Source organism: Perca fluviatilis, chromosome 11 (genome assembly GCF_010015445.1).
Source record: "Perca fluviatilis chromosome 11, GENO_Pfluv_1.0, whole genome shotgun sequence".
Classification (NCBI taxonomy): Eukaryota; Metazoa; Chordata; class Actinopteri; order Perciformes; family Percidae; genus Perca; species Perca fluviatilis.
Window position 1 is genome coordinate 27654558 of NC_053122.1, and position 25586 is coordinate 27680143.

Here is a 25586-nt window from a genome sequence, read left to right on the forward strand (position 1 = left end):
TTCAGTGCATCCTCCAAAAACTCCTGAACACTGTCGTCACGATACCTGAATTGGTGGCGAACTCAAACGGGCTGCTGAACTCGCCGTATCCAGCCGCCGTGCGAGCACGCACGTGAAACACGTACACGGTGAGGGGGTTGAGAGCCGTGACATCCACGCTCCTAGAGAAGGTCCTCATTATGCGGTAGGACCTCTCTTTCTGATCCTGATTAGACAGGGACAAAAAGAAAGGGGGTTCGTTTCAATGACATGAGCGCAAATCCATCGTGGCCATCAGTGAAATACAAACGGCGTGCCGACATATTGGCATTCCAGACAGCTGCCCTTAGCCGCATTAACCTGCCTGGTGACTCACCTTTTCGTAGAACTTGACCTCGTACTCTAGGATGACCCCGTTGGGTCGATCCGGCTGTTGCCACGACAATGACAAACTGTGCCTGGTGACGTCGGTTACTAAGATGGACGACACCGGAGAGGGAGCTGGGAGGAGGAGAAAGATGCGGAGAGATAATTCAGTGACAATAGCATAACTTTGTAGAATGGCATGTTGTATATTATATGAAGCTGCTAATATGATAACATCTGTAATCATTTCCCGGCCCTAAATACAGCTCAAAAGGTATGTATGGTGCCTGTTTGCCAACAATCCCATTGACCCAGTGCACCTGAGAACTGACCTAAATCTCATTCTTTCCTATTCCGCAGAGACAAGCCTCGTTCTCCACTCTCTCTCTCTCTCTCTCTCTCTCTCTCTCTCTCTCTCTCCTCTTGCATCCCTCCATTTTCCCCTCCCTTTACGGCATTTGTCCTCCTCTGTGGCTGTTCACATGATATCGGGCCATATGGTGCTGCAAGTTGGACTTGACAAATCCCAGACAGCTCTCATGCTGTGTGCACACAGCTAAGTTATTTCCCCGGGGCACCTGGAACTTAGCAGGTGTGCCGTCTTCTAAATGCCACCGTAAAGACTTAAAGCAACGACAGTTGAGATGTAACAGCATGCAAAAAAAAAAAAAGAGCACACACTCAACTCTAATGGGGAGCATGTGTGAGCAGCGCCACACACCAGCTGACACCTTCACAACTAAAATGAAACACGCCGTAAAAATCTGGCTGATCGCTCACACACTTCCGCGGTCAAGAGCTGACACAAAGAAAACCCCACCCTTACACACACACTACAGTAATGCCGCTATGTGTCAACTACTTCGCTATGTGGTGTTGGCATTTACCTTTTCCTCGTATCTACTTTCCCCTCAACACGCTCTGTCTATTTGTATTTAAGTCTGTGATTTACATATCCCAGAATGCTTTTTGACATCCTCTTGAGAACACCCCTATAATTAATTCAGCTGTTGTTAGGTGTAGGAGGACAGATTAATAACTATGGCAACTATGACAGTGATAGTAAGAGAAAGACTTTCCAGTTGGGCGAAAGCAAGAAAAGTGTCTTGTAGCTTCATTCCTGTTGATACTGGTATCTATGATGGATGTGTTCAACGGCAGTTTTCTTCCATTACACTCTAGTGTAGCGTCGTGTAAACAATGCATTTGACACATATTTGCAATATACAGTATTTGTATTCAAATATGGTCATGTCTTTTAGGTTTCAGAAAGTGGTGCTAATCTATTTAAACTGCATTTCAAATGTAATGCTAATGTATAGCAAACCTATTATTATTATTATTATTATTATTAACCAATTTAAATTCAGAACGGCATTCCAAAATCTAAATTCTTTATCACATTTTAAATGTTCAATTTCTTATATTATATATATATATTTTTTTTTTTTTTTTTTTTTTTTATGGATTTTCGGTCACAAGATTCTTTGGACTATCTTTCAGAAATAAACGTATGGGCTAAGCACTTTTAAGATGCACTGAAAATATATTTGGAAAGTGTTGTGGCTAAAATAATATGAATTCCCATTACATTTTGACAGCAAAAATGTATCACCAACAGCTGTCTTTCAGCACTGAAGTATTTTCGGGTGGATACTAGTTTTAACATGCAAGTATGTAGCTTCATACAGAAGTTGTTCATAACATGCTTCCTCACTTTTGAACATTACCCATGGGGCCTCACTTCCCTGTGGGCCTACATGCAGTGAACAGCAGTTTGTATTGTGCTGACCCACTTCCAGACAACATCTATAAGCACATTTCGAGTTGCTTGTTTCATCACACTCAAACTCTTCTTCTCACCAGCTTGGTTGGTGGTGACGGTGACAGATACACTCTGGGCTGCCCCTGCACCGCTGGCCTGGGAGACCCCGTTGCGTGCGTGCACGATGAAGGTGTAGTGCGTGTGGGCCCGGAGCTCGCTCACCACCACCCTGGTGCTCTTCAGGCCCGTCTGGTCAGGAGAGAAGAGCACATCGGAGCCACAGGGCAGGCAGAGCTGAGAGCTGGAGACGGAGCCTGAGCCAAGTCTCAGGTAATCCCCGGGTACTGGTCTGCTCTGGTAGACACCTCTCTCTGACTGGACTTCAGATCCCACAATACCCTGGTCTGACTGCATTCCCAGGCCACTGTGCTGAGCCTCAGGCTGGGAGCTGCTGCGATTCCTGGCGAGGGCTTTACTGCCAGTCTGGCTGTGGCTCCCTGTTTGACAGATGAGACACTCGAGACTGTAGCTGGTGTCACTTCGTCCTCCCAGCCGGCGAGGGGGGGCCCACTCCAAGACCACCGAGGTCTCATTTACCACAGAGATGAGCTGCTGTGGGCCCGACGGTGGCTCTGAGGAGGGGGCAAACGGGGATAAGCTTGAGCATGAACAAAACCAACCAACTTCATTCTACGCTGCCCAAAACTGGAGGAAGTATACAGGGTGTATGGGATGGGGGTGAAATGTAGACATCTGGCATCGGACTGAAAACCATACTGTTCAGAGAAGTTTTTGATGGGTTGGATGTTTTCTTCTGTGGTATTTCTTTTTTGTGTGTTGTGTGTCTGAAAGACAGAGTACGTGCATCTCTCTGTGTGTGTGTGTGTGTGTGTGTGTGTGTGTGTGTTTTCATTTTTCCCAGGCCAAGAAAACCATGTGCTGTATATAGGCATAATTAAGTTTATGACACACAGACCAAGGTCTCCAAGTCTGTCGCACAGGACCTACTCAGAGACTTGGAGAGAGAGACAGAGAGAGCATGAGAGAGAGAGAGATAGAGAGAGAGAGAGAGAGAGAGAGAGAAATAGAGAGAGAGAGAGAGAGAGAGAGAGAGAGGACATTTATTCACTTCTCAATGTCTTTACTTATCACTACCAGACAGGATGTAGATGGTGGCTTAGTCATAAGTAATGGGATCACGAAACAGGGGTGGCATTCAGACAAGTTTGTGTCTCCCTCTGTTTGGTAGAGATAGAGAGGTTGGGAGACAATGAGTGTGCTTTTTTTGCACGTATTGTCTGTGTTTTCACTTATCTATAGTGTGCGTATTACTAGTGTGTGTGTGTGTGTGTGTGTGTGTGTGTGTGTGTGCGCGTGTGTGTGTGTTTGTGTGTGTTCTTACGGGTGCAGGCCATAGAGGGAGGGTCACTGTCAGCGCGGAAGAATCCAGAGTGGCAGTCACAGACAGTCGCCCCGTCTCTGAGCGAGTGGCTATGTGGAGGACACTTGGAACATCCTGCATCTGAAGACTTGGTCTTGTAAAAACCAACAGAACAGGCTGCAGAGGGACAGAGAAAGACAGATTTGATAACAACGCTTAGCCACGTACACGACATCAGAAAATGTCAATAACAACAGGTCACTTTGGCACAGACTTTAGGAGAGACACTAAAAAGTACTTGCAAAATGAAGTAACAAGATGTTACCTTGAACAGAACACAGTACTTATTTAAATGTACCCTGTGTTTGTTTTTCTTCCCACTAGTGGTGCTATGGAGCAGTGTTTAAAAGAGCAGCTTCCAGTTTTACTTGTATTTCATGCTCAGCTATTATAGATGAACATATAGGTATGTTAGTCAAAGCTGACGTGATTAGTTGATTGATCACCAGAAACTAAATGGGCAACAATTTAAATAATTAAATTATTTAATTAAAATGCCAAATAAATTCAGTAGTTACAGCCCGTAAAAAAGTCCATATTGTGTGGTTACCTAAAGTAAACTCAGTGTCTTTGGGTGTAGGACTGTTGGACAAAATAAGCAATTTAAATAATGTCAACATGGGACATTTGCTGCTTTTTCTACAACAAACGGTTAATCAATTAATCAGGAAAATAATCTGCGGATTATTCAAAAAATGAAAATAAATCATGAGTTGCAGCCCTGATGTACACAATCCCACATTTGGTCCACTGATAAAATATCAAGTTAATCAAAAACTATTCAAAATATTCAAAACATTGGCTTTGCAGATATGTGTTGGGGAGAAACACACAGGACTCCTTTAAAACATCCACGTTTAGTCAGTTTACAGTAATTAAAGCTATAGTGCATGGTTTCTGTCACGCCCCCCCATGAGGACTTCTAAGTAATGACAACAACGCTGTCGGTCCATCCACATGACGCTAGCCTTTGGTGAAGAGGTTATTATATTATCTGTATCTGAACGCTGCTGTTGTCCTTTCTCAGAGGTGACATAAAACGCATCACTCGAGCTGTTGCGTGCGAATGTCGCCGGACTGCATCGTTTTGTAAACATAGCCATACTGAGAAATACAGAGAGAGTTTTGTGGAGCTGATAGGCTTAATTAGCTTTGTATCAACTCATTTAGCGATGGCTTGAATGTAACGGTCGGACATGCAAATGAAATAGTCGTGCACTACAGCTTAAAAGTCCATCCTGATGGCACTTCAGCTGACCCCTGACCCCTACAGTCTGTGTTGTCTTCCATATTCACAGCTTAGGCAGCCCAGACAACACGTTAATCAACACATGGGCTGCATTTCAATCCGAACACTAACAAGTGTAAAGAAAAATCTAGCGCAAAACAGATGTAGCATGAGGGGAAGGGGCACTATGATTTCTTTGGTCTTTGATTTTAATGAGAAATACCTAAAAGAACACTTACCGATCAGCTCCCACTCACACACACAGAAACCAGAAACACTAGAACTGAATACATCAAAACTCCAACGCCAACACAAATATAACTGACATTTAAATATATGAAAGAGGAGAAACAGAGAAAGAGAGAGGGTAAGAGAGAGACAGAGAGGGAGTGGGGGGAGAGAAATCTTCTCCCTGTATACCAAGGAATTCACGCATTGACAGAGCAACAATACAATAAATGAGTGCCTAATTATACCGCTTGACATCCACTGGCGAAGCAAAAGAGATGGCAAAGCGTGGCTGGTTCGAGCCATTTTTTCCTCTCTCTCTCTCTCTCTCTCTCTCTCTCTCTCTCTCTCTCTCTCTCTCTCTCTCTCTCTTTAATTTCAGAAGGAAATCCTTCATTTGTTTCCTCTGCAATCATTTTTTTTCAACACCTTTTTCATCATCACACCCTATTCACTCTTCTTTCTCAATCACACCATCTTTCCCCGTTCTCCCCTTTTCTTCCATCCCTTTCACATTTCCAAGGGAGATGGAGACATCCCAGGGGGAGTTGATAGGAATGTGGGAATGATGTGTGTGTGTGTGTGTGTGTGTGTGTGTGTGTGTGTGTGTGTGTGTGTTCGAGTGTGTCAGAGTGCTTTATGACACTCTCATCAGTAGATGAGAGGGAGGAAGTCTCCTCTGTAATCTACTCACACCGACCATCCTGCCCCATCTGCGTGAGCCACCATGGATTTGCTCTTTCACACACTCATTTGCCCTCCATTTCACATTTTTCACCACCTCCCTCATTGGCTCCCTGCGCACTTCCTCCTCGACCTCTACTTATCTGTCTTTATGTCTCTGATAATTCCCTCACTCCTGCTGTATCTCTGCATATACCCCTCTCCACGTGTCAAACCTTCGAGAAAGATTTGAGGCGAGTTGCGGCATTTATGGCTCGATGTCGATACCAATTCAAACGAGGCTGCACGAGAAACACGTGCGCCAAGTCTAAAACCTGTAAATTCATAAACATTTACAGCTGATAAGGCTGGCTTTCATCTGGGGGTTGACTCATCATAATGTGTCAGCTGATATCATCATATGCAAGATAAAATACAATAGGAACACTGTCCTGCTGTTGTGCACATTCCTTTGTTTTTAATCATCAATGAGTAAGCCTATGTTTACAGTACATGCACACCAATAGTCCAATAAAATAGAATATGACAATATTCTGAATCTGATACAGGTGGTGTAAACAGCGCATTCATTTGGATATTCCGAATAAGGCCTTTTTCCGAATTTAGCATTTTCCGATTAAGACGTGTGAGATATGCCGGTATTATTCGGGTTTTAGAGGCATTCTTTGGACATGTGTACTGTGTATATATTTGGAATATGCATCTCAATCAGGGATTTTACCGCTGTCTGAAAGAGGGAGGCTGTGTTCGCACGGTCCAACAAGTCCGCCACCGGTGGAAAGCTTTGAAAAAAATCCTATTTTGCACAGCTACGTGTAAACAGGAATATTAGTGGAATATTCACTTTCAATAGCCATGAAAACAGCTTATAGTCGAATAATCGTCTTTTTCAGAATAAGGGCAAAAAAACGGAATATTATGTCCATGTAAACGTAGTCAGTGTGGGTAAGTGAGCCATGGATGAGAAAGGGAGGGAATTAAAGGGAGAAAGACAGAGAGAAGTATTTGACCTGCAAAGGACTTAAGGGTTGATTATAGGGCTAAACAAGACTCTGCCAGAGGGGGGAGCACATTGCCTTTGTCTCTGTCCCACCCAATCCTCTATCCGTCTCCAACACAGACGACAGACTGAAGGAGGAAGAGAAAGAAAGGAGCAAGCATTTTGAAGCCATAAACTTCCTTCAGCGCCCTCTCATGTCTCTATTCTCTCTGTTGTCTGTAGCCTTTTGTGTCCTTTTTAGTGCTGGTTTCGACAGGGGGGGTGAGCGCAGCTGACCTGGAATAAGAGCTCATGAGGCTGTCATTAACCCGACATTAACCCTACGCTACCGAGGGCCGGGTGCGGAGCCCGAGCTCAACCAATAAACTGGGAGGGATTTGGACACAAACATACGCACCCGCTGATAAGATAAGGGGATAGGGATAGATATGTGCGCACGTCTATTAACGTGTTCACATTTTGCCCGTTAGCAGCAGAGCACATAGACTGCAATCAGCTTCTTGTCTGCTACAGACAAGTATGAGAAAGTGTGAAGGATGGAGGGAAGGTTTACTGGGAGAGAGACAGAGAGATAAATAGACCGACAAGGAGCATGAGATAAAGAGGTGAAAAGGGAAAAAAAAGAGCAAATGAAGAGAAAGGAGAGAAGCGGAGGGGAAGGTGCCCTTTGATTACTATCAGCATTGTCGTCATTTGCATATGCATTCATATGCTACCTAAAATGCAAATGAGGCTCACTGGAAATCCAACTAAGAGTCTTGTCGGCACACTGTATCGGTATGTGTGTGTGTGCGTGTGTGTGTGTGTGTGTGTGTGTGTGTGTGTGTGACGTGTATTCTCCTTGACCCCGTGTTATCTGTCATCATCCCTGGTTCCTGCACAGCAGAGGGGTGTAGATGGAGGAAGTACCCCCAACCGCTCCAGTGTGACACCTGCCTCTGTGATGGATGGAGGGAGGGACAGAGTGACGGATGGATGGACGGATTGATAGACGAATTGATAGACTGTCACGCGAGTAGGAGGGACACTATTAATCACAGGGGTCATGCCCCGTTAATTAAAACCCACAGAAAATGCTGGAGATAAGACCTGCTTCTTATCTTTTCCTTACTGTATGTCTTCACTGAAAGGACCAGCCCGCTCCCCAGAAACACTGGAGACATCTGGAGACATTCCTACACAGCTTGGTATCAAATTCATCTCATATCTTACATGGGCACCAGCTCTGCATTTAAAACCTTAAGAATGTGCTCAGTGGAAGGCCACAGCTTTAAGTTTGTCTAAATTCAAATACTCACAAAAACTGGTGGTTTGAAGAGAAATGTGCGTGAATTTGTGTGTGTGTGTGTGTGTGTGTGTGTGCTTGCCCAAAGCCAACAGTGCGAAAATTAGCATGTGAAAAGGGCTCTACAACAATACCCCCCACCTCCCCATCACACGCAGATCACCGCCCCCCGCCACCAGCAGCAGCAGCACCCCCCCAGCCCTGACCGTGGATCAGGGAGAAGAGTTAGAGAAGAGAAAGGAGGGATAATGAGAGCGAGACAGAGAGACAGAGAGGGAGAGCGGGGCTTGTTCCGATGCCAGAGAGCTACAGACGGTCTGGTGGAGCTGGCAAACCTCCTCTACATTAAGAACAACCTGGGAGAAGGAGACAATAGCATGCAGACACACACACACGCACACACACACACACACACACACACACACACACTGATTGTGACGGTGGAATGCAAACCATTCCCCCCACCTGGGTTTGGCTTGCTTTAGAAAATCACTTGTGCCATTCCTTTGCCTGCTTTGTCACCTGCCGTACGTGCACTTACGCACAAACGCTCGTGCACACACGCGCCAACTCCCTCTCTGTTTGTAGCACCACACTCTTCTCTAGGCATTCCTGGGCAGTCCTCCAAACTGTGCGTATATGGGAGAGAGGGCTTTGTTCGGGAGGAAATCAGAGATACAGTACACACATGCGCATGCACGCACGTGCGCACACGCACTTACACGCACGCACGCATGTAGAGCAATCCAACATGTCCAGAGTCCAGAAATGGGATGGAATAATTAGAGGGACTGAATACAGCGATTAGGCACTCTTTCTCTCATCTGCTCAATCTTTCTTTCTGTCATCCTTCTTCTCTTCGAGTGTGGCTGTCTTTCTCTCTGCCTCTCTCTTCTCCCTCTTTTCATCATTCTCGTTCCAAACGCTTTCTGCTGTTGACGAGACACTGCAGGTGCGTTGGAAAGAAGCACAACCATGAAATCTCTCTGGACCCAGGGAAACACAGGAACACACACACACACACACACACACACACACAGAAACAGTCAAACTCTGCCAGGCAGTAAGCAGAATCAGACAACAGAAAAAGGAGGCCAGTGTAGAGACAGTTAAACAAAAAGCCAAAGGCTCCTCTTTCATTCCGCCTCTCCGGCCGTTCACATTTCAAATTCTCTGTTGTTTCTCTCCTCTTGTCTCTCCTCCCTCATTTCCGATCCTCCCTGACGGATTGCAGCTGTCAAACTTTTGACGTCTTCATCTACCTCGGTCATGACCCTAGCACTCCGTAGCTGAACTCTCTGTAGTGTCCGTGTGTGTCTATGTGTGTGTGTGTGTGTGTGTGTGTGTGTGTGGCTGTCAGTCAGAGTTTTTGACATCTTCATCAGGCTCAGTCACGACCGCGGTCTTAACCACGGGTTTAGAAAAGAGGGGGAGTTCCCCCTCTCTTGTGTTTCTCTACCCGTCCCCTTTGCACCCGATGACGGACCCCCAGCGGGGGGAGGGGCGGCCCTGTATTGATGCCTTCTGCTGTCAGTGGCCTTCTTTCAATCCCCCTCTCGCCCCATTCAACTTCTAATCCCTTCTTCCTCTCCAGAGCTTCTCATCTCATCCTCTCCATCCTCATTACTCTGTGTCAACAGTGAAAATGAACTTTTCACATTTCACCGCTTTAGCTAAGTCTACTCTTGTCTGAGTTCAGTTCAATTCAACAGGAGTTTTTGGGAATGCTAAATGCAGCGAGTAAAAATATCTACACAGAAGCAAAATGTGCTTTTTGCACCAGGAAATGTAGCTGTAAATAAAAAGCTATATCCCTAAGATATACGATATATAGGGCCTTGTGTTGTCTTCACGTCAACCTTGAAAAAAAACCTTTTTTTCCCAGCGTTTTTGACGCCTTTCTTTCACAGTTTGTTTGGGCTTTTTTCCAATGTTTTAAATTGTTAAATTTTTTCTTCTACACATTTTCAGCGCTTATTTCTACGTCCCATATTTTCGGGTCAATTTGACCCGAAGTCAACAGAAGGGATATATCATATATCTTAGTTAGATAGATAGTCCTATATTATAGGCAGACATTAATAGCAAACAAACATGCAAAGGCTGAATTAGCAATTTCTATGAGCTTCTATTACAAAATTGCATGGTTTATCACCAAAAAGGTGCACTTTTTTTTGCTATAATTTGAGGTATTCCCTGGATGAAACTAAAGGAATAGTTTGACATTTTGGTAAAATACACGTATTTGCTCATATCTGTCCGTTAAATGGGAAGCCAGGAGAAGGTTAGCTTGGCTCAGCATAAAGACTGGAAACAGGGGGAAACAGCTAGCCTGGCTCTGCTCTCCCCAAAGACTCATTAATAAACATGTTATATCTTGTTTGTTTAATACAAAGTGAAGAAACACAAGTCTCAGTCTGCAAGCTTCCTCAATGTTTAAATCTCACTCTCTGCAAGAAGGCAAGTAAGCCCATTTCGCACAAGTGTTGCATAAAGTGAGAATAAATAAAAAAAATGTCCTTCTGCATTGTTCAGTATGAACCCACCTGTCCAAGCTATTTTTCCTCCATCCCGCTCTGCCCTCCCCGCTCCTCGCTTTCTCTCTGCAAATTTCAAACTTAAAATGGAAGAAGTCTAAAGGCGTCTATCCAATACTGCAGGGTCAGAGTTTTCGCCGAGCAGCATTCGGGTATTCATCCAGACTTTGATGGATTTCCACTGAGGCAGCTGAGCCCTGCCAACAACCTGACAGCCAGTGAGAGTGGGGAGATGGCAGTGGAGACCAGATAGATAGATGGCACTTCACATCTGCTGGAGGTTTAACAAAGTCAAGGGTCTCTCCTAAATCTAGTTGAGGAGGAACATCTTTCAGGCTTCAGGGACCACCCCGCAAACCTCCTCCTCTTTTCAGATAGAACAAACGGGGCAAGCGGGTTGAAGGTTTTAGGGAACGTTTGTCACACAGAGAATTTTGGCTACTGCTCTTCTTATTGCAAAGAAGAAAAAGTCACCCCTCTTTAACGCCAACTGGCACTCACTGCATTGCTCTCTTTATGTCCATCTCTTCGCCTTTCTCTCTCTCAGCGTCTCTCCTTTTCTCTTTGAATTATGGGTCTGTTTGTTATACAATTAGCCTGCTGGGATAGGCTTCATAAATAAAACTGAGGGAGCAGATCAGTGAGTCGCTCTCCCTTGTCTCTATTGGTCTCTGTGCATCTGCGTATGTGTGTGTGTGTGTGTGCGTGTGAGCGAACATGTGTGTCTGTTGAGTATGAGACTGAATAGGGGGAGTGAAGCGATGTTGCAAAAGTGTCTCCACCAAGTCTGATGTGCCCCGTTCGCCCCGCTTTCTCACACAAACACGCACATTTAGTCGTCTTCACTATCACAACAAGTCACTTCCAAACATTACACGTCATGCACGCCACATGTATGTTGGTGAAAGGTGTGAACATTTGTTACCGTGAAGTTCAGACCAGATTTGTAAGTGATAGAAAGACATTTTAGTCCAGATGGCTGTTATGTCAGCACACCTCACACTGAGACCCAAGAACTTCTACTGATACTCAATAGCAGGACTTACATCTCTTACATCTTGGATTTATTAAAGGATATCAGATAAACTGATTCAATTGAGGATATTGACGTTGTATGACATGGTGTATATACTGTATAATAAAAATTTTACGATTGTTACTGGTATCTCCTACGACCAGTACAGGTAAATATTTTAAAGTAATGTTGAGAAATGCTCTTATATCCTTTCTTGGCTTAGATGAGAAGATCAATACCATTCTCATGTCTGTCTGTTGGAAATGAGGCTGCAGTCAGAAGCCAATTAGCTTAGACTGGAAACCGGGGAGCTAACCTGCCTTACGGTAAGGTTCCACACAGCGAAATTTCGCTGTATTTGGAGGCGGGAGTTACAAAAAAAGTCTGACCAAGATGGTTATCAGAGCTGTATCATGAAAATTTGTATGTGATTAAAATGTTTCTACACGAACATTGGTACTTGTATCAACACAAATTGTGATTTATATCACACACAAACTTAGTCTGGGCACATATACCACTAACTAGACCACTGTATATGTTAGTTTAAACACTCAAACTTTTCAGCTAGCCGACGGGCCAATCGTTAGCATGTTCGGACATTGGATTTCATTGTAAAGCCTAGCCAGGCAGCAAGGCTACTTGTGCATTTGTTTGATTAAATGTTTTTGTTGGCGAACATTGACGCTTGTATCAACACGGATTGTTGTTTATATGTCACACGAACTTAAACAGGCCAAATACACCGCCAAATAGACCATTGTAGATGTTAGTTTAAACACAACATTTTTCAGCTAGCCAACAGGTCAACCGCTAGCATGTTCGGACTATGCTACCTAGCTTCAACCCTCTCTGCTAGCTGCCTAGCAGCCGGTGTTCTGTTGCTGTCTTGTGTGTTGTTTTCGCAACCACGCCCCCCGAGGCGAAATTTGATGTTTCGGTGTGTGGAACCCTACCGTTAGTGTTAATTTCATCAGACGAGACGAGACTAAATATGTTCATCAACAATCTTTTTTTCCATGACTAAGACGAGACGGTGACGAGACTGCACCAATGTCCAAAAACGCTGACTAAGACTAAATTAACATGCATTATTGTTGACGAAAAAAGACCAGACTAAAATGTTTTGCATAAAATAAAAACTAAGATAAAATCTCTCTTCATTTTCGTCTGCAATCGTCTCTACTTTTTCATCATGAGATAGAATATTCAGCTGTTACTAGGGTTGGGTACCGAGACCCGGTGCTAATACGGCACTGGTGCCTTAATGACCGTTATCTACCGGACCGAATAGCAAAGCGGATTTCGGTGCCACTTTAATGCCACTTAAAATTCTCTCTGATGCTCCGAAACGGACGTTAGAGGCAACCGAAACATCGCCGCATGTGACGCTAGTTAACACTACACTTAGCAGCAGGTAAAGTTAGCTTAACATTAGCTAGCAGCTGGATTAAACACGGTTAAAATGCTGACAGCTAAACGGTGTAAAAGTTTGTCTGTAGCTGCCGTTGTCTGAAAAACAACACAGATGTTACCTGCACCCTAAAGCTCACTAGTAAACACACTTTTTGTTCAATCCATAAAAGTAAACTAAGTGAAAAATTGTTTTGGTTTTCTGGCAGTTGGACTATTTCTTTATCAGGATCACTTTCTAGACTCTTACATCTCTTACATCTTGGATTTATTAAAGGATATCAGATAAACTGATTCAATTGAGGATATTGACGTTGTATGACATGGTGTATATACTGTATAATAAAAATTTTAACGATTGTTACTGGTATCTCCTACCACCAGTACAGGTAAATATTTTAAAGTAATGTTGAGAAATGCTCTTATATCCTTTCTTGGCTTAGATGAGAAGATCAATACCATTCTCATGTCTGTCTGTTGGAAATGAGGCTGCAGTCAGAAGCCAATTAGCTTAGACTGGAAACCGGGAGCTAACCTGCCTTACGGTGGTAATTCCACACAGCGAAATTTCGCTGTATTTGGAGGCGGGAGTTACAAAAAAAGTCTGACCAAGATGGTTATCAGAGCTGTATCATGAAAATTTGTATGTGATTAAAATGTTTCTACACGAACATTGGTACTTGTATCAACACAAATTGTGATTTATATCACACACAAACTTAGTCTGGGCACATATACCACTAACTAGACCACTGTATATGTTAGTTTAAACACTCAAACTTTTCAGCTAGCCGACGGGCCAATCGTTAGCATGTTCGGACATTGGATTTCATTGTAAAGCCTAGCCAGGCAGCAAGGCTACTTGTGCATTTGTTTGATTAAATGTTTTTGTTGGCGAACATTGACGCTTGTATCAACACGGATTGTTGTTTATATGTCACACGAACTTAAACAGGCCAAATACACCGCCAAATAGACCATTGTAGATGTTAGTTTAAACACAACATTTTTCAGCTAGCCAACAGGTCAACCGCTAGCATGTTCGGACTATGCTACCTAGCTTCAACCTCTCTGCTACGCTGCCTAGCAGCCGGTGTTCTGTTGCTGTCTTGTGTGTTGTTTTTCGCAACCACGTCCGAGCGAAATTTGATGTTTCGGTGTGGAACCCTACCGTTAGTGTTAATTTCATCAGACGAGACGAGACTAAATATGTTCATCAACAATCTTTTTTCCATGACTAAGACGAGACGGTGACGAGCGCACCAATGTCCAAAAACGCTGACTAAGACTAAATTAACATGCATTATTGTTGACGAAAAAGACCAGACTAAAATGTTTTGCATAAAATAAAAACTAAGATAAAATCTCTCTTCATTTTCGTCTGCAATCGTCTCTACTTTTTCATCATGAGATAGAATATTCAGCTGTTACTAGGGTTGGGTACCGAGACCCGGTGCTAATACGGCACTGGTGCCTTAATGACCGTTATCTACCGGACCGAATAGCAAAGCGGATTTCGGTGCCACTTTAATGCCACTTAAAATTCTCTCTGATGCTCCGAAACGGACGTTAGAGGCAACCGAAACATCGCCGCATGTGACGCTAGTTAACACTACACTTAGCAGCAGGTAAAGTTAGCTTAACATTAGCTAGCAGCTGGATTAAACACGGTTAAAATGCTGACAGCTAAACGGTGTAAAAGTTTGTCTGTAGCTGCCGTTGTCTGAAAAACAACACAGATGTTACCTGCACCCTAAAGCTCACTAGTAAACACACTTTTTTGTTCAATCCATAAAAAGTAAACTAAGTGAAAAATTGTTTTGGTTTTCTGGCAGTTGGACTATTTCTTTATCAGGATCACTTTCTAGACTCTTGTTTTCACTGTGAAGTTGCCAGGCAACCAGGACAGTGATCATAAGATATAACATGTCCATTAGTGAGTTTCAAGGTGGTAGATTTTGTTTCCTTTGGACAGAACCAGTCTAGCTATTTCCCCCTGTTTCCAATCTTTGTGCTAAGCTAAGATAAGTTACCATATCCTGGCTCCAAGTTCATGTTGAATGGACAGATATGACAGCAGCATCAATCTTCTCATCTAAGTCTTGGCATGAAATAAGTATATTTCTCAACATGTTAAATTATTCCTTTAAGAAGTCTGAGTTTGTTTGTTGTGCCATCAAAAAACCCAATGCCAATTCCTGTCAAATATGTTTGACTATTCCAAAAATACATAGCTACTTTAAGCCAATTAAAAAAAAGTGTAATTTGTACTGCAACTTAAATGGATTGCAATGTGTAACTTAATATTCTGTTGCCAACCTATCTCCAATCTACATTTTTCCAAAAGTCAGTTCTGATAAAACTCATCAGCTATCATTTTGTGAAAAGTGGCAAAAACATCCACACTGATTAAGTGTTGTAGAACATGCTGCATGGTTAAATCATCTAATCATCTGAGTATCCCCTTTAAGACAACAACAATTCTAAATATAACTCTTGGAAATAATTAAAATAATCCACAGAATAATCAAGCAGGTGTTAATTACTATACAAACCAAATCTCACTGTTTTCCATTGTTAGCGAATAGCGTGTTACCTTGAGCACTAATGATTGTTACTCACTGGCCCGTGGGACAAAGAGGAGGCAACACAAGGGGAGCGGAGGTCCTAAAACTGATCAGTCGGACCATTGCAAAAACAAACAACACATTTTGGTAGAGCAGCTGTGTTGCGCGCAGCTCCACTTACCTTTACATGTGCCACCCTTCTCTTGATATCCTGGGTTGCAGAGACATCCACCAATAGGAACTAACCACTCTCCATCAGCACCACAGTACATTTTAGGCTCCTCTCTTTCTTCTGATTGGTTGACACAAGACCCCCTGACCTCCACTAACGAAGACGTATCGGCCCCGGTAACAGTGTCTGGAAACGTTGCCAGGTTACGGATGGTGAGCGGGCAGGTTTTGAAGAAAACTCTGACGGAAACCAGAGCGATGCAGGCGCCGACATCCTGAAAGGCCAGGTAGAAACCCTTCCGGGTCGTGACCTTTACATTCTCGCACTCTGGTTGTTGGTTTACACCCCAACAACCCCCCCCAAAAAAAAAAAAAAAAAAAAAAAAAAAAAAAAAATGCCCCCCTCTTTTAAAAACCCCCTCTTTTAAAAAAAAACCCCTTTCTTTTTTTTTTTTTTCCCTTTCTTCCTCTCCATTAAAATATCATTTTTTAAAAAAAAAAAGGTAAAATAAGCTGTAATGCCTACAATGTGAAAAAAATTTTTTGTCAGGACTAGGCAAAAGCACCCAGCCAGCATTTCTGTGATGGCAGAATGGACATCGAAGATAAAAGTGCTTGTAAAACAAATAAAAAAAAGCAGTAAAGTGCCGCAGGGGTTTTTCATTTTCAGGATAAGAGCAAATTAAAGTGAGTGGAGGGAAGATAAAGAACTCAAAGTCTGACTCAGTTGGTCGGTGTTACCTGGGTGAAGCTCTCGTCTGCTGCCACAGTGTCCACCTTAATGAAGCTGCTCTCTTTGATGTAGCTCTCTCGGTCTTCGTTAGACTCGTGGTAGTACAGATTGAATGTCTCCTACAGGACAAAAGGGACAGAAAAAAAGAGGCGTCTATTTATCATCATCGGCGCTCATCTTTTCTCTTAATATGATATTGAGTCAAGGGGGGGGGGGGGAGTTGTGCTTGAATAACCAGCAGCACTGACTCTTAACCCCCCCCCATCCCTACACTTGCACTAACCTCCTGGACTCTACATCTGCCCATTGCATATTCTTTGCAAACTTTGCACTCAACCCATTCAGTTACTTTGTATGTATATATTTGCTTTCCTGTATTTATTGTTTATTTCATATTATTTGTTTGTTTGCACCTTTCACCAAAGCAAATTCCACATAAGTGTACTCATTGTGGCAATAAAACCTATTCTGATTCTGATTAGCTGTGATATGTAATAAAACTCCAATAGCAGTGGCCTGTCCATTAACTAATTAGCACAGAAGTTAACATGTTGGAAAGCCTTGTTGTCTCCTAGTTTCTTTTTAAAATTTCTACTGTGCCCAAACCATAGACATCACAGACATCATAGACAACTCATGTTTTCTTGTACCTTGCAGGTGCCGGTGACTCCTGGCAGGCTATTACAGTCTCTCAGGGTGAACTTGACTTCAACGTAGACCCTCTGAGCGCCGGACCGAGGGATCCAGTCCGTCCTCAACCAGTTGTTTTGATTGGGTTCTAAGACGTTGCACACCTGGTATGTTCTGATGGGGATGTTCTTCTCATCCATTATACTCACTTCTTCCCACTGCAAACAAACACACATGCAGTTGTATTACTACGCCTGTGAGCACGTCCACAGATTACACAGGGTTTCAATGACTGCTCCTTAACGACAAACTGTGTTTACTTAACATGACCGGCCAGCGCTTTACAACATGTACCAAAAACATTTAGATTGATTTTCTGCTTTCAAGGCGTCCACTGCAATGCATGCCAACAGTATGAAAATCAATTTGGAGAAACTTCATTAAAGCAGATGCTCCATCAAAGTGATCATTACGCAGTTAGAAGCAGGTCCAATTTTTTTCTTATTCAGTAAACTTGAACACATTTGAATAAGTATCTACCAAGTCGCAATGCTTATAAGTAATGTTGTCAGGAAATGAAACCTGGGAGACAAACAATATACCCAGATGTTGTGAATGGGGAAGCGTGTTGTATTTAAAAGGTTGCTGACTCTCAAGTTTCAGTTGTCACAGTACTTGAATGGACCAACAAGAACATGTAAGTGGTTTCAAACCTAAGAAGGCTACAAAAACAGCCTCTGGTGGAAGCTGCAAATGATGATGCAATTTTGACAAACATAAACATTGCTAAATGTTTATTGTGACGATTACAGCAAGCCTCAGAAAGTTGATTTTCATGCTGCACTGGCATGAACTGACACCGAAAGTTTAACTCTAAACTTAGCTAAACTCTAATCTTTTAGCCCTAGTAGACACAAGCTTTACAGCAGAAATACTCTTACAGAAGTAATGACCAGAAAAACGCGCTCCCTGTGGACAATGTATCTGGGTTTTTTAACCACTTTAACCACAAATCTAGAAAAATATACACATTTCAGATGCTGGGGCGCATCCTCGTCTGCCATTTGAAAACATTCATTCTTGCATTAATATTCTGCAGTGGTCGGTGGGTCAGATTTGTTGCGACTCCAAGGTTTTTACACACACTTTTCCATACAAGTGAAGCCGGCTCAACCTTCACCGCACCATCCATCTCAATAGAGCCAACTATTTGCCTTGTACTGTGACCCTTCGAACGACCGCTGAGCCTCCCAACTCCAAATTGGCTTTTTATTGCCACTGAATAATAATCTGCTCTAGTGAGATCTGTATACACACTAAATGCGCCGTGTCGAAGGAAAGAAAAAGAGAGGGAGAGCCAGAGAATATCACAATGTGTGTTGGTGGTGGTGGTGGTGTGGGGGGGAGGGGTGTCTAATTGAATCGATATGTCATCAGGACTGATCTTATAGGCCGATATTACAGATATATTGATTGACGTATGTGTTGGCAGAAACTGTAAATGTTCCATAGGCTTCATTTTCATGAACATTTGGCCTAAACTTTTCTTAATTCAACTTCATTATTTATGTTTTTGGTATTTATGTATTTTTTGGGGGATTTTATTTTTTTATATCCAGTGAGGTTTACTGTTGAGCATTTACTGTCATACTGTCATTCTGTGCAATAAAGTTCAAAGTTGAAAAAAACCTTGGCTAATAGTATCATTATCAGATTTCTTTTTTTCTCGAATATCGAAATCGGTACCGGCCTTCAAAAATCCAGCACCGGTCCAGCTCTTTAGTCCGTAGCTGTGCACTCCTACCAGTATGTGAACATAAGAGCGTGTACGCATGAGCGAGAGCACATGGTCACGTCTTTGTGTGTTCATATGTGTGTGTCTTTGTAGGGTATGCGTGTATTGAGGAAGAGAGCTGTAAATACAAAAAAAAGCTGTCATGGGGTATGATGCCTCCTTCTTTTGGAGTCTTTGTCAGCAGACAAAAATCACAGCTGTCAGAGGGAAAAAAGCTTTGCCCCAACTATACAGAGATGGTGTGTGTGTGTGTGGCTGAGGGATGCTGAAGTTGGGGGGTTGGGGGGTCGGGGGCTGTAATCAAAAGCTCAGTGCGTGCAGACCAGGACCCTGCCAATCAAGCAGCATGTGAGAGAATGAAAGCATGGTTACTGAAGAAATAAGAGTCAAGTTCACCAATAATAACTCTTAAACCAACAAAGAGGTGAGAGTGACACTGAGCAAGAGAGAGAGAGAGAACGAGAGAGAGAGAGAGAGAGAGAGAGAGAGAGAGAGAGAGAGAGAGAGAAGGAGAGACGAGTAAGAGAGTAAGAGGAAGGACATATAGATGGCAGATCACAGTGTCCCCACAACAAAAAGTACAAAAAGATGAGAGGATGCCATACAAAATAGACATTTGCAGGATTCATTCTGGCAACTGCATGGTAGTAAAAATCCCTAAAAAATGACACCCACTACCAAGCTGGTTTATGCCTTTTCATGTGCCAAACACGACGCCAGAAATCTCATATTAGCACTTCAAACCATTTCAAAATCTGTGGGATGATTATTTACAGTTCCCATACCAAGTGTGTACAAGTGTGTGTGTGTGTGTGTGTGTGTGTGTGTGTGTGTGTGTGTGTGTGTGTGTGTGTGTGTGTGTGTGTGTGTGTGTGTGTGAGTGAGAGATAGAGTGTGTGTGTTTTCCAAAGAGAGAACAGGTTGTAAACAGTGTATCTGTAAAAAAAAAAAAAAAAAAGCTCCCACTCACCCCTCCCTCTGAAGGGCTGGCTGCCCATTTCAGCTCTCCTGGCACTGTCCTGGTATCCAGCAGGGTCACTAAAATGCACACGCACACATGCAGAAGGTATAAGGACAAACAGCCTACAGTGCTTAATGAAAAAAAAAATATATATATATATTTAGCCGTAAGAAATAAGTTATACATTTTTGCACCACAAGATCACCACTAAATAAAGGCATACTAAGCTGGCGGCCAATATGGAATTAGCAGGAAGTCTACCTCACCTGATTTGCTATATTTTATAACTACTTGTAATAATTAAATAATTATCCTTTTCATTGCATGATGTCAGATAAATAGTGTACATAATTTGAAATGCTACTATAGGGTATTTATTGAACAGCATCAACTCTTATTTATGCATAAAGAACACAATAACCAAGTATGAGTTTCAAGGGTTACTGTTAATAAATAAAAGGGAAGTACACACTAAACTGTAGCCTACACTACAGTGTGCGCTACAGTGACCATATCATGTGGAAACATCCAATAAACCAAAGATTTTCGTGACAGCGCAGTAGAAAGACAGAACATGAAGCTGAACTCCTTGGAGGCACAACTCCGCGAAATAACCAGAAGAAATAACAACTGGGAAATTTTTCCGAAAATCACAACTTTACGGCTGTTCAAGTTTCATATTCGTCCTGCTCCTCGTTACCATCCTAGGACGCGCACGGGGCAGGAGCCGAATGCGCACACACACACACACACACGCACACACGCACATACACACACACACTGCACGCTCAGAGACGATTCCCTCCTTACTCACCTTCGTTGGGTGGATAAATCCTCGTCCTCGAACTCGAAACTAGTGTTAATATCCAGATGAAGGTAGAACATATTCGCCATAAGTGTATAGCCATGTGTGCCGTGTGAAAGCGTGTGTGTTCCCCGCTGGCTCTGCGCGCTGGCTGAAGCGGCTCCATCCCGGTGGGAAAAGTGTGTGTGAATGAACCCAAGTGTGAAAGCGAGTTGGATGCAGCAGCAGCAGCAGCAGCGGATACATGGGGCGGTCTCTTACACTCAGATGCTTCCCTTAATGGTAATTCAAACGACGATGAGCCAAATGACATACAGCTATGTGGTCCATATCTGCGTCACTGTATCATTTCTAAAGTCTATTTTTCTCGAATAAGTCGAATGGATTTTTTTTTTTTTTTTAAGAAATTGTGCATATGATTCGGTAGATTTATTTGTAGGCTCTAGATAATTAAAAGGGACCCTGAAAGGTAATAGCACACTTTCCTGCTTATTAACTGACTGTAATAACTTGAATGAAATAATGGTGACATTTTTTCCTTGGACACACTTCGTGATCTCCTGAACAACCGCAGGTAGGGACAGTAAGGACCCCACTCATTTTTTTTCTATTGCCTGAAATCAGTTATCTAAGGTAAATAACAGAGGATACGGTTAACAAATGCACAACTCCTTTATATAGTCGGTGTCGCGCGTCAAAAGTGATATTTAGCATTGATAACCCTGAAAGGTGCCATGCAACAGGCACGGGGTCATAAACCTCATATCATCACCTTTAAAAAAAGAAAAAATACAAAAATCAGCCTGTCATATGACTCCCAAAACATGAATGTGTCACGGTTGTTCTGATAAAGGGCTGATGAGCTCCTCGGGGTTTGGCTGCCTTCATGACAACTGAAGTTGTTGGAAGCTCTTTGTCCTGAGGATGCATGAACAACAGTGAAGAGTGTGACTGCAGCGCCACCTGTTGATGCTTGATGGAGAAAGGAGGAGAAAGGAGCTTTCATAGCAGGTAGGCTGTTGGATATTTTAGGTCTAATAACATGAGGATGAAGGAGCTTCAATCACTCTCCCACCATCTGTCCACTACAATTTGCATTATTTAAAAATAAATCTATTAACCCACACAAGTATGGACATAATAAAGAAATAATAGAATCAGAATCAGAATCAGAATCAGAATCAAATTCATTGGCCAAGTATACTTCCATACGCAAGGAACATACATTCAACAAATAGACATGTAGCAGTAAACATAGACAAATAGTAATATAGACACATACTGTACAATAGAGACGGCAATAGACATATAGGCACATGTCAACATAATATACAAAAATACAAATATCTGAATGAGACATAATATCAAGACAAGTACACATGGAGTGAGATGTAAAGTGCAAAAAGTAATAGTGCAAATTACTGTGCAAGACGATTCATTCTTTAATAAAAAAAAGGTGTTTTGTTATAAACAAAAAGGCAGAGGACTACGGCCTGGTGTAGAAGCCTGGTGGCACAGACAAAGAGCAGGCTCATGACCCGTCCTCCTACACTCTCCCTCCATCAAAGGCTCTGGTGAACAATTACTCTCGACGGAGACACAGCGGGAAGAAGTAGATACTTTAATTTCTATTGATCCAGTGGGGTTTCCCCTCTTATATATTCCAACCACAAAAGGTGAAACAGAGATGTGTACCTCTTTGTCTAGTCCTTGTTTAACGTGTGCAAAGGTAAGCGCTGATAGCCTTTGTTGAAATCGACCAACACAGAGCACAGGAAGTTGAGTGTTTTGAATAGGGAATTATATGTGAGTGCATGTTTGTGTGTGTGTTGTGTGTGTGTGTGTGCGCGCGTGCGCGCCTGCATTTGCATGTATGTGCTTGTGTGAGTCTCCATCTCGGCCGGTCTCCATCTCGCTTTGTGTCTTCACAGTTGCTACGCCGAAACCATCTCGATCCCCTGTAAGGCGTCATAATGGACCCAGGAAGAGCATCTGGCGCTTTGAGACGCCAAATACGATCTGCCCGCTTCGACCTGCCACTCTTCCCCCATCCACCATAATACCGTTTTCACGTTTCATTCTCCCCCAGCGCCACGACAGACTGCGCAATCACAAAGACCCAATTAGCCAAGAGGGGGTTCAAGATTTCGCTCGGACAGACGGGCCAATCGCATCGGGCGGCGTGCGGCGAGGGCCTATGGGGCAGCGGCGCAGGTGGGTGGGACATGGCTGTGGGGGCGGAGGTGACACAGTGACATGGATGGAGAACGCTCTCTTGTTTCTGGTCATTTGTGTCACCGAAGTTTTGATTGATGACCGTCGGGATGTTTTTCCCACTCTCCCTTGAGATTCCCAACTCTCTGGAGGGGGTTTTACACAACGGGCCCCCAGCCCTCGAACCCTTACTTTTAAGTTTGGCCCTTCGCCCTAAACCACACAAACACACATTTACGCACACAAACTCACACACTTTTTGTTCCATTTAGGGCCCCAGATGGCTGCTGCCCACACATCTGTATTGTAAAGCACTAAATATAGGTCCTATGTCTGTTTTCGTTTGTATATTGGCACATGTGAACATGCATTCACACACGTACAGTATCTAATAGTGTCTAATAGTGATGAGGAGAATGGAAAGAGCGGAAACAAATAAAGCAAAGTACATAGGAAGAAGCCAAATGTAAATGCCGGCGTGTGTGCGAGAGTGTTAAGAGAAAAGCCAGAGGGACTGTAGGTGTGTGGGTGGCTGAGAGAGATGAACAAAAGAAGCAGAGAAGAGAGACGAGGAGCAGCGCATTGCCAGTGAGGATTTGATTGGGTGGGTGGTGTGTGTGTGTGTGTGTGTGTGTGTGTGTGGGGGGGTTGTTGGGTGTTGAAAAAGGATCTTCCCTCAAAGCCTCACTAAGATATTCCTGGAGCGAGTTTGGGTTTCATTTGACTTGCAGTCCTATACAGAGCGCTTACATCGTACTGGGAGCTAAAAGCATTTCATATTCATACCGCGAGACTGATATTCTCTGGGTTATATGACAGATAATGGTCCAATTTTCGAAATATGTGCGGTGTAAGCGTGTGAGCTTGAACTCATCGGATCATTAGCATGTCAGAAGTGTTCCTTATACCCGGGTTAGGGTTCTCTCCATAACAGCTGCTAGTCTGGCGAATTACTCAATTCATGTGTGTGTGTGTGTGCGAGCGGATGTGCGTCTGTGTTTATGCACGCGTGTGTTCAGTGTAAACAAAGGAAGAAGCGAACAGAAGGTTTTTTCAAAAACACCAAAACACCAAAAGTGTGTGTGTGTGTGTGTGGATTGCATCATGCTCTCACTTTCATGATTGAAGAAATCTCCATCAGCATCTTGCTCCAAAGCGTATATATGTGTGTGTGTGTGTGTGTGTGTGTGCGTGCGTGCGTGCGTGCGTGCGTGTGTGTGTGTGTGTGTGTGTGTGTGTGCATGTAGAGTGTGTTTTGTGCAGCGTTTTTATGTGTGAACATAGAGTGATGAGATGTTCTCTCCATCCATCTGTTCTGCTGGCATTTACATCTTCAGATGGCTACTATACAGGAGAGATAAAAGGAGGGAGCGAGAGAGAGCGCGCACAAGAAAAACAGAGATAAACAGTGAAGAGTGAAGAGATTCTACGATAATGTTGGTTTTGTCTGTCAGTCAGAAGAGCTCTGAGGCCCCGTGATCTTTTAACATGTCTGAGGGTTTCCAAGTATCTGTGAGAGGATGTGTGAGAGTGAAGCTGCAGCGTGTCTTTCCTGTGGATGTGGTTACGAGATTCTCTGAGAGTGCGTGTGTGCCTCTGTGGACGTGCAAGTGTGTGTTTGAGAGACAGAGCGATATCTCATTGTTCTGTTCCTCCTTATCTGCCGTCTCGGCGGAGAAGCCCGCGCTGTTTCCCCCCTCAGCGATGTGACCCGGCTGTGATACCGCACGCCCTCATCTCCGCAGATAACAGACCACCCTAAAAATACTTCTCTTTCTACCACCCGACACTCTTCCCCTCTGTTCTCCTCACCTCTTCTGGCTCACTGTATCCTCCGGAGTCTCCCTGGCCAAGAGTTAGTTCTGCCAGACTGAAAAAAAACCTCTGGGCGCTTCCTAATGTCACAGAGGTCCTTTAAGTCTATATTTTCCCCTCTATTCGTCTTCTACTACTCATTCTTTTGGAGGCCCTGGATGTTTGAACAGCAGAAGTGCAACTCAGACTGTTACATCACAAGTTTTCTTATCATTTTCCACAATAATTCCTCATCTACCCCGCAGCTACTTCAGTCACCCACACTCTGGACACACAGGGCAGATGGGATGTAGGAGGAGACGGTGAGGACAGAATCTGCCCGGCTCACATAATTATCAAGTCATTTACCATAACTCCTCAATAAAATATTGAAGAGTGCATTGTTTTCCGTGCCTCAAGGGTTTGACAGTCTGGAACAATGCTAATTATGATAAACTAGGCATTTTTTTGAAGATCATGCCACAGCCAAGTACGTAAGTGCTTTGAGAGTTTTTTTTTTTTCTTTGCTGCCTAAACTCTCCTCTGTTGTGAGGTGCTTTTAATGACAATGCCCTTTTCTGTTGGTTTGAGGAAGTTTCCTGCTAATTTAAAACACTTTTTATTCCAAGCTCCTTTGCCGCATTTAACATTTGGGGTTAGAAAGCTGTCGTTTTTTTTTTTTTCTCTCTCTCTTTTGTGTGCGCCCATGTGTGTGCGCGCATCCACGCCTTTCTTTTGGCCCAAGCCCACGCAGGTGACCAGAGGGGGGCCTTGTGTGGGTGGACAACTCAATAGTGACCCCCTCTCTTTACCCTCACCCTCCCTCCTCTAACCCTCCCCTCTCTTCTTGCCCTCCGTCCGACCAGTATGAGTCCGAAAAGAGGGAGAGGGGCCCAGGAGGAGAAAGAGTCTGTTTCACACCGGCCCTCAAGCAAATGCCCGGCCAAAATTTTGCAATCGCCAAAATAACAGCAT

The 25586-nt window shown here is 43.5% G+C and overlaps 1 protein-coding gene across 1 annotated transcript in view; it reads right to left on the bottom strand.

Moving 5' to 3' along the window:
- LOC120568986 (ephrin type-A receptor 4-like) overlaps nucleotides 1-20797 on the bottom strand; it is a 32028-nt gene extending 11231 nt beyond the window's left edge. Inside the window, exons 1-9 of the mRNA XM_039816765.1 lie at nucleotides 20613-20797; nucleotides 19808-19875; nucleotides 17063-17260; nucleotides 16414-16531; nucleotides 15690-16043; nucleotides 3513-3668; nucleotides 2209-2742; nucleotides 356-480; nucleotides 46-205 (exon numbers count right to left, since the gene is read on the bottom strand). Coding sequence (XP_039672699.1) covers nucleotides 46-205; nucleotides 356-480; nucleotides 2209-2742; nucleotides 3513-3668; nucleotides 15690-16043; nucleotides 16414-16531; nucleotides 17063-17260; nucleotides 19808-19875; nucleotides 20613-20769 — 1870 coding nt within the window. The 5' untranslated portion in view covers nucleotides 20770-20797. The remainder of the gene's footprint in view (nucleotides 1-45; nucleotides 206-355; nucleotides 481-2208; nucleotides 2743-3512; nucleotides 3669-15689; nucleotides 16044-16413; nucleotides 16532-17062; nucleotides 17261-19807; nucleotides 19876-20612) is intronic.
- Nucleotides 20798-25586: the final 4789 nt, after the last annotated feature.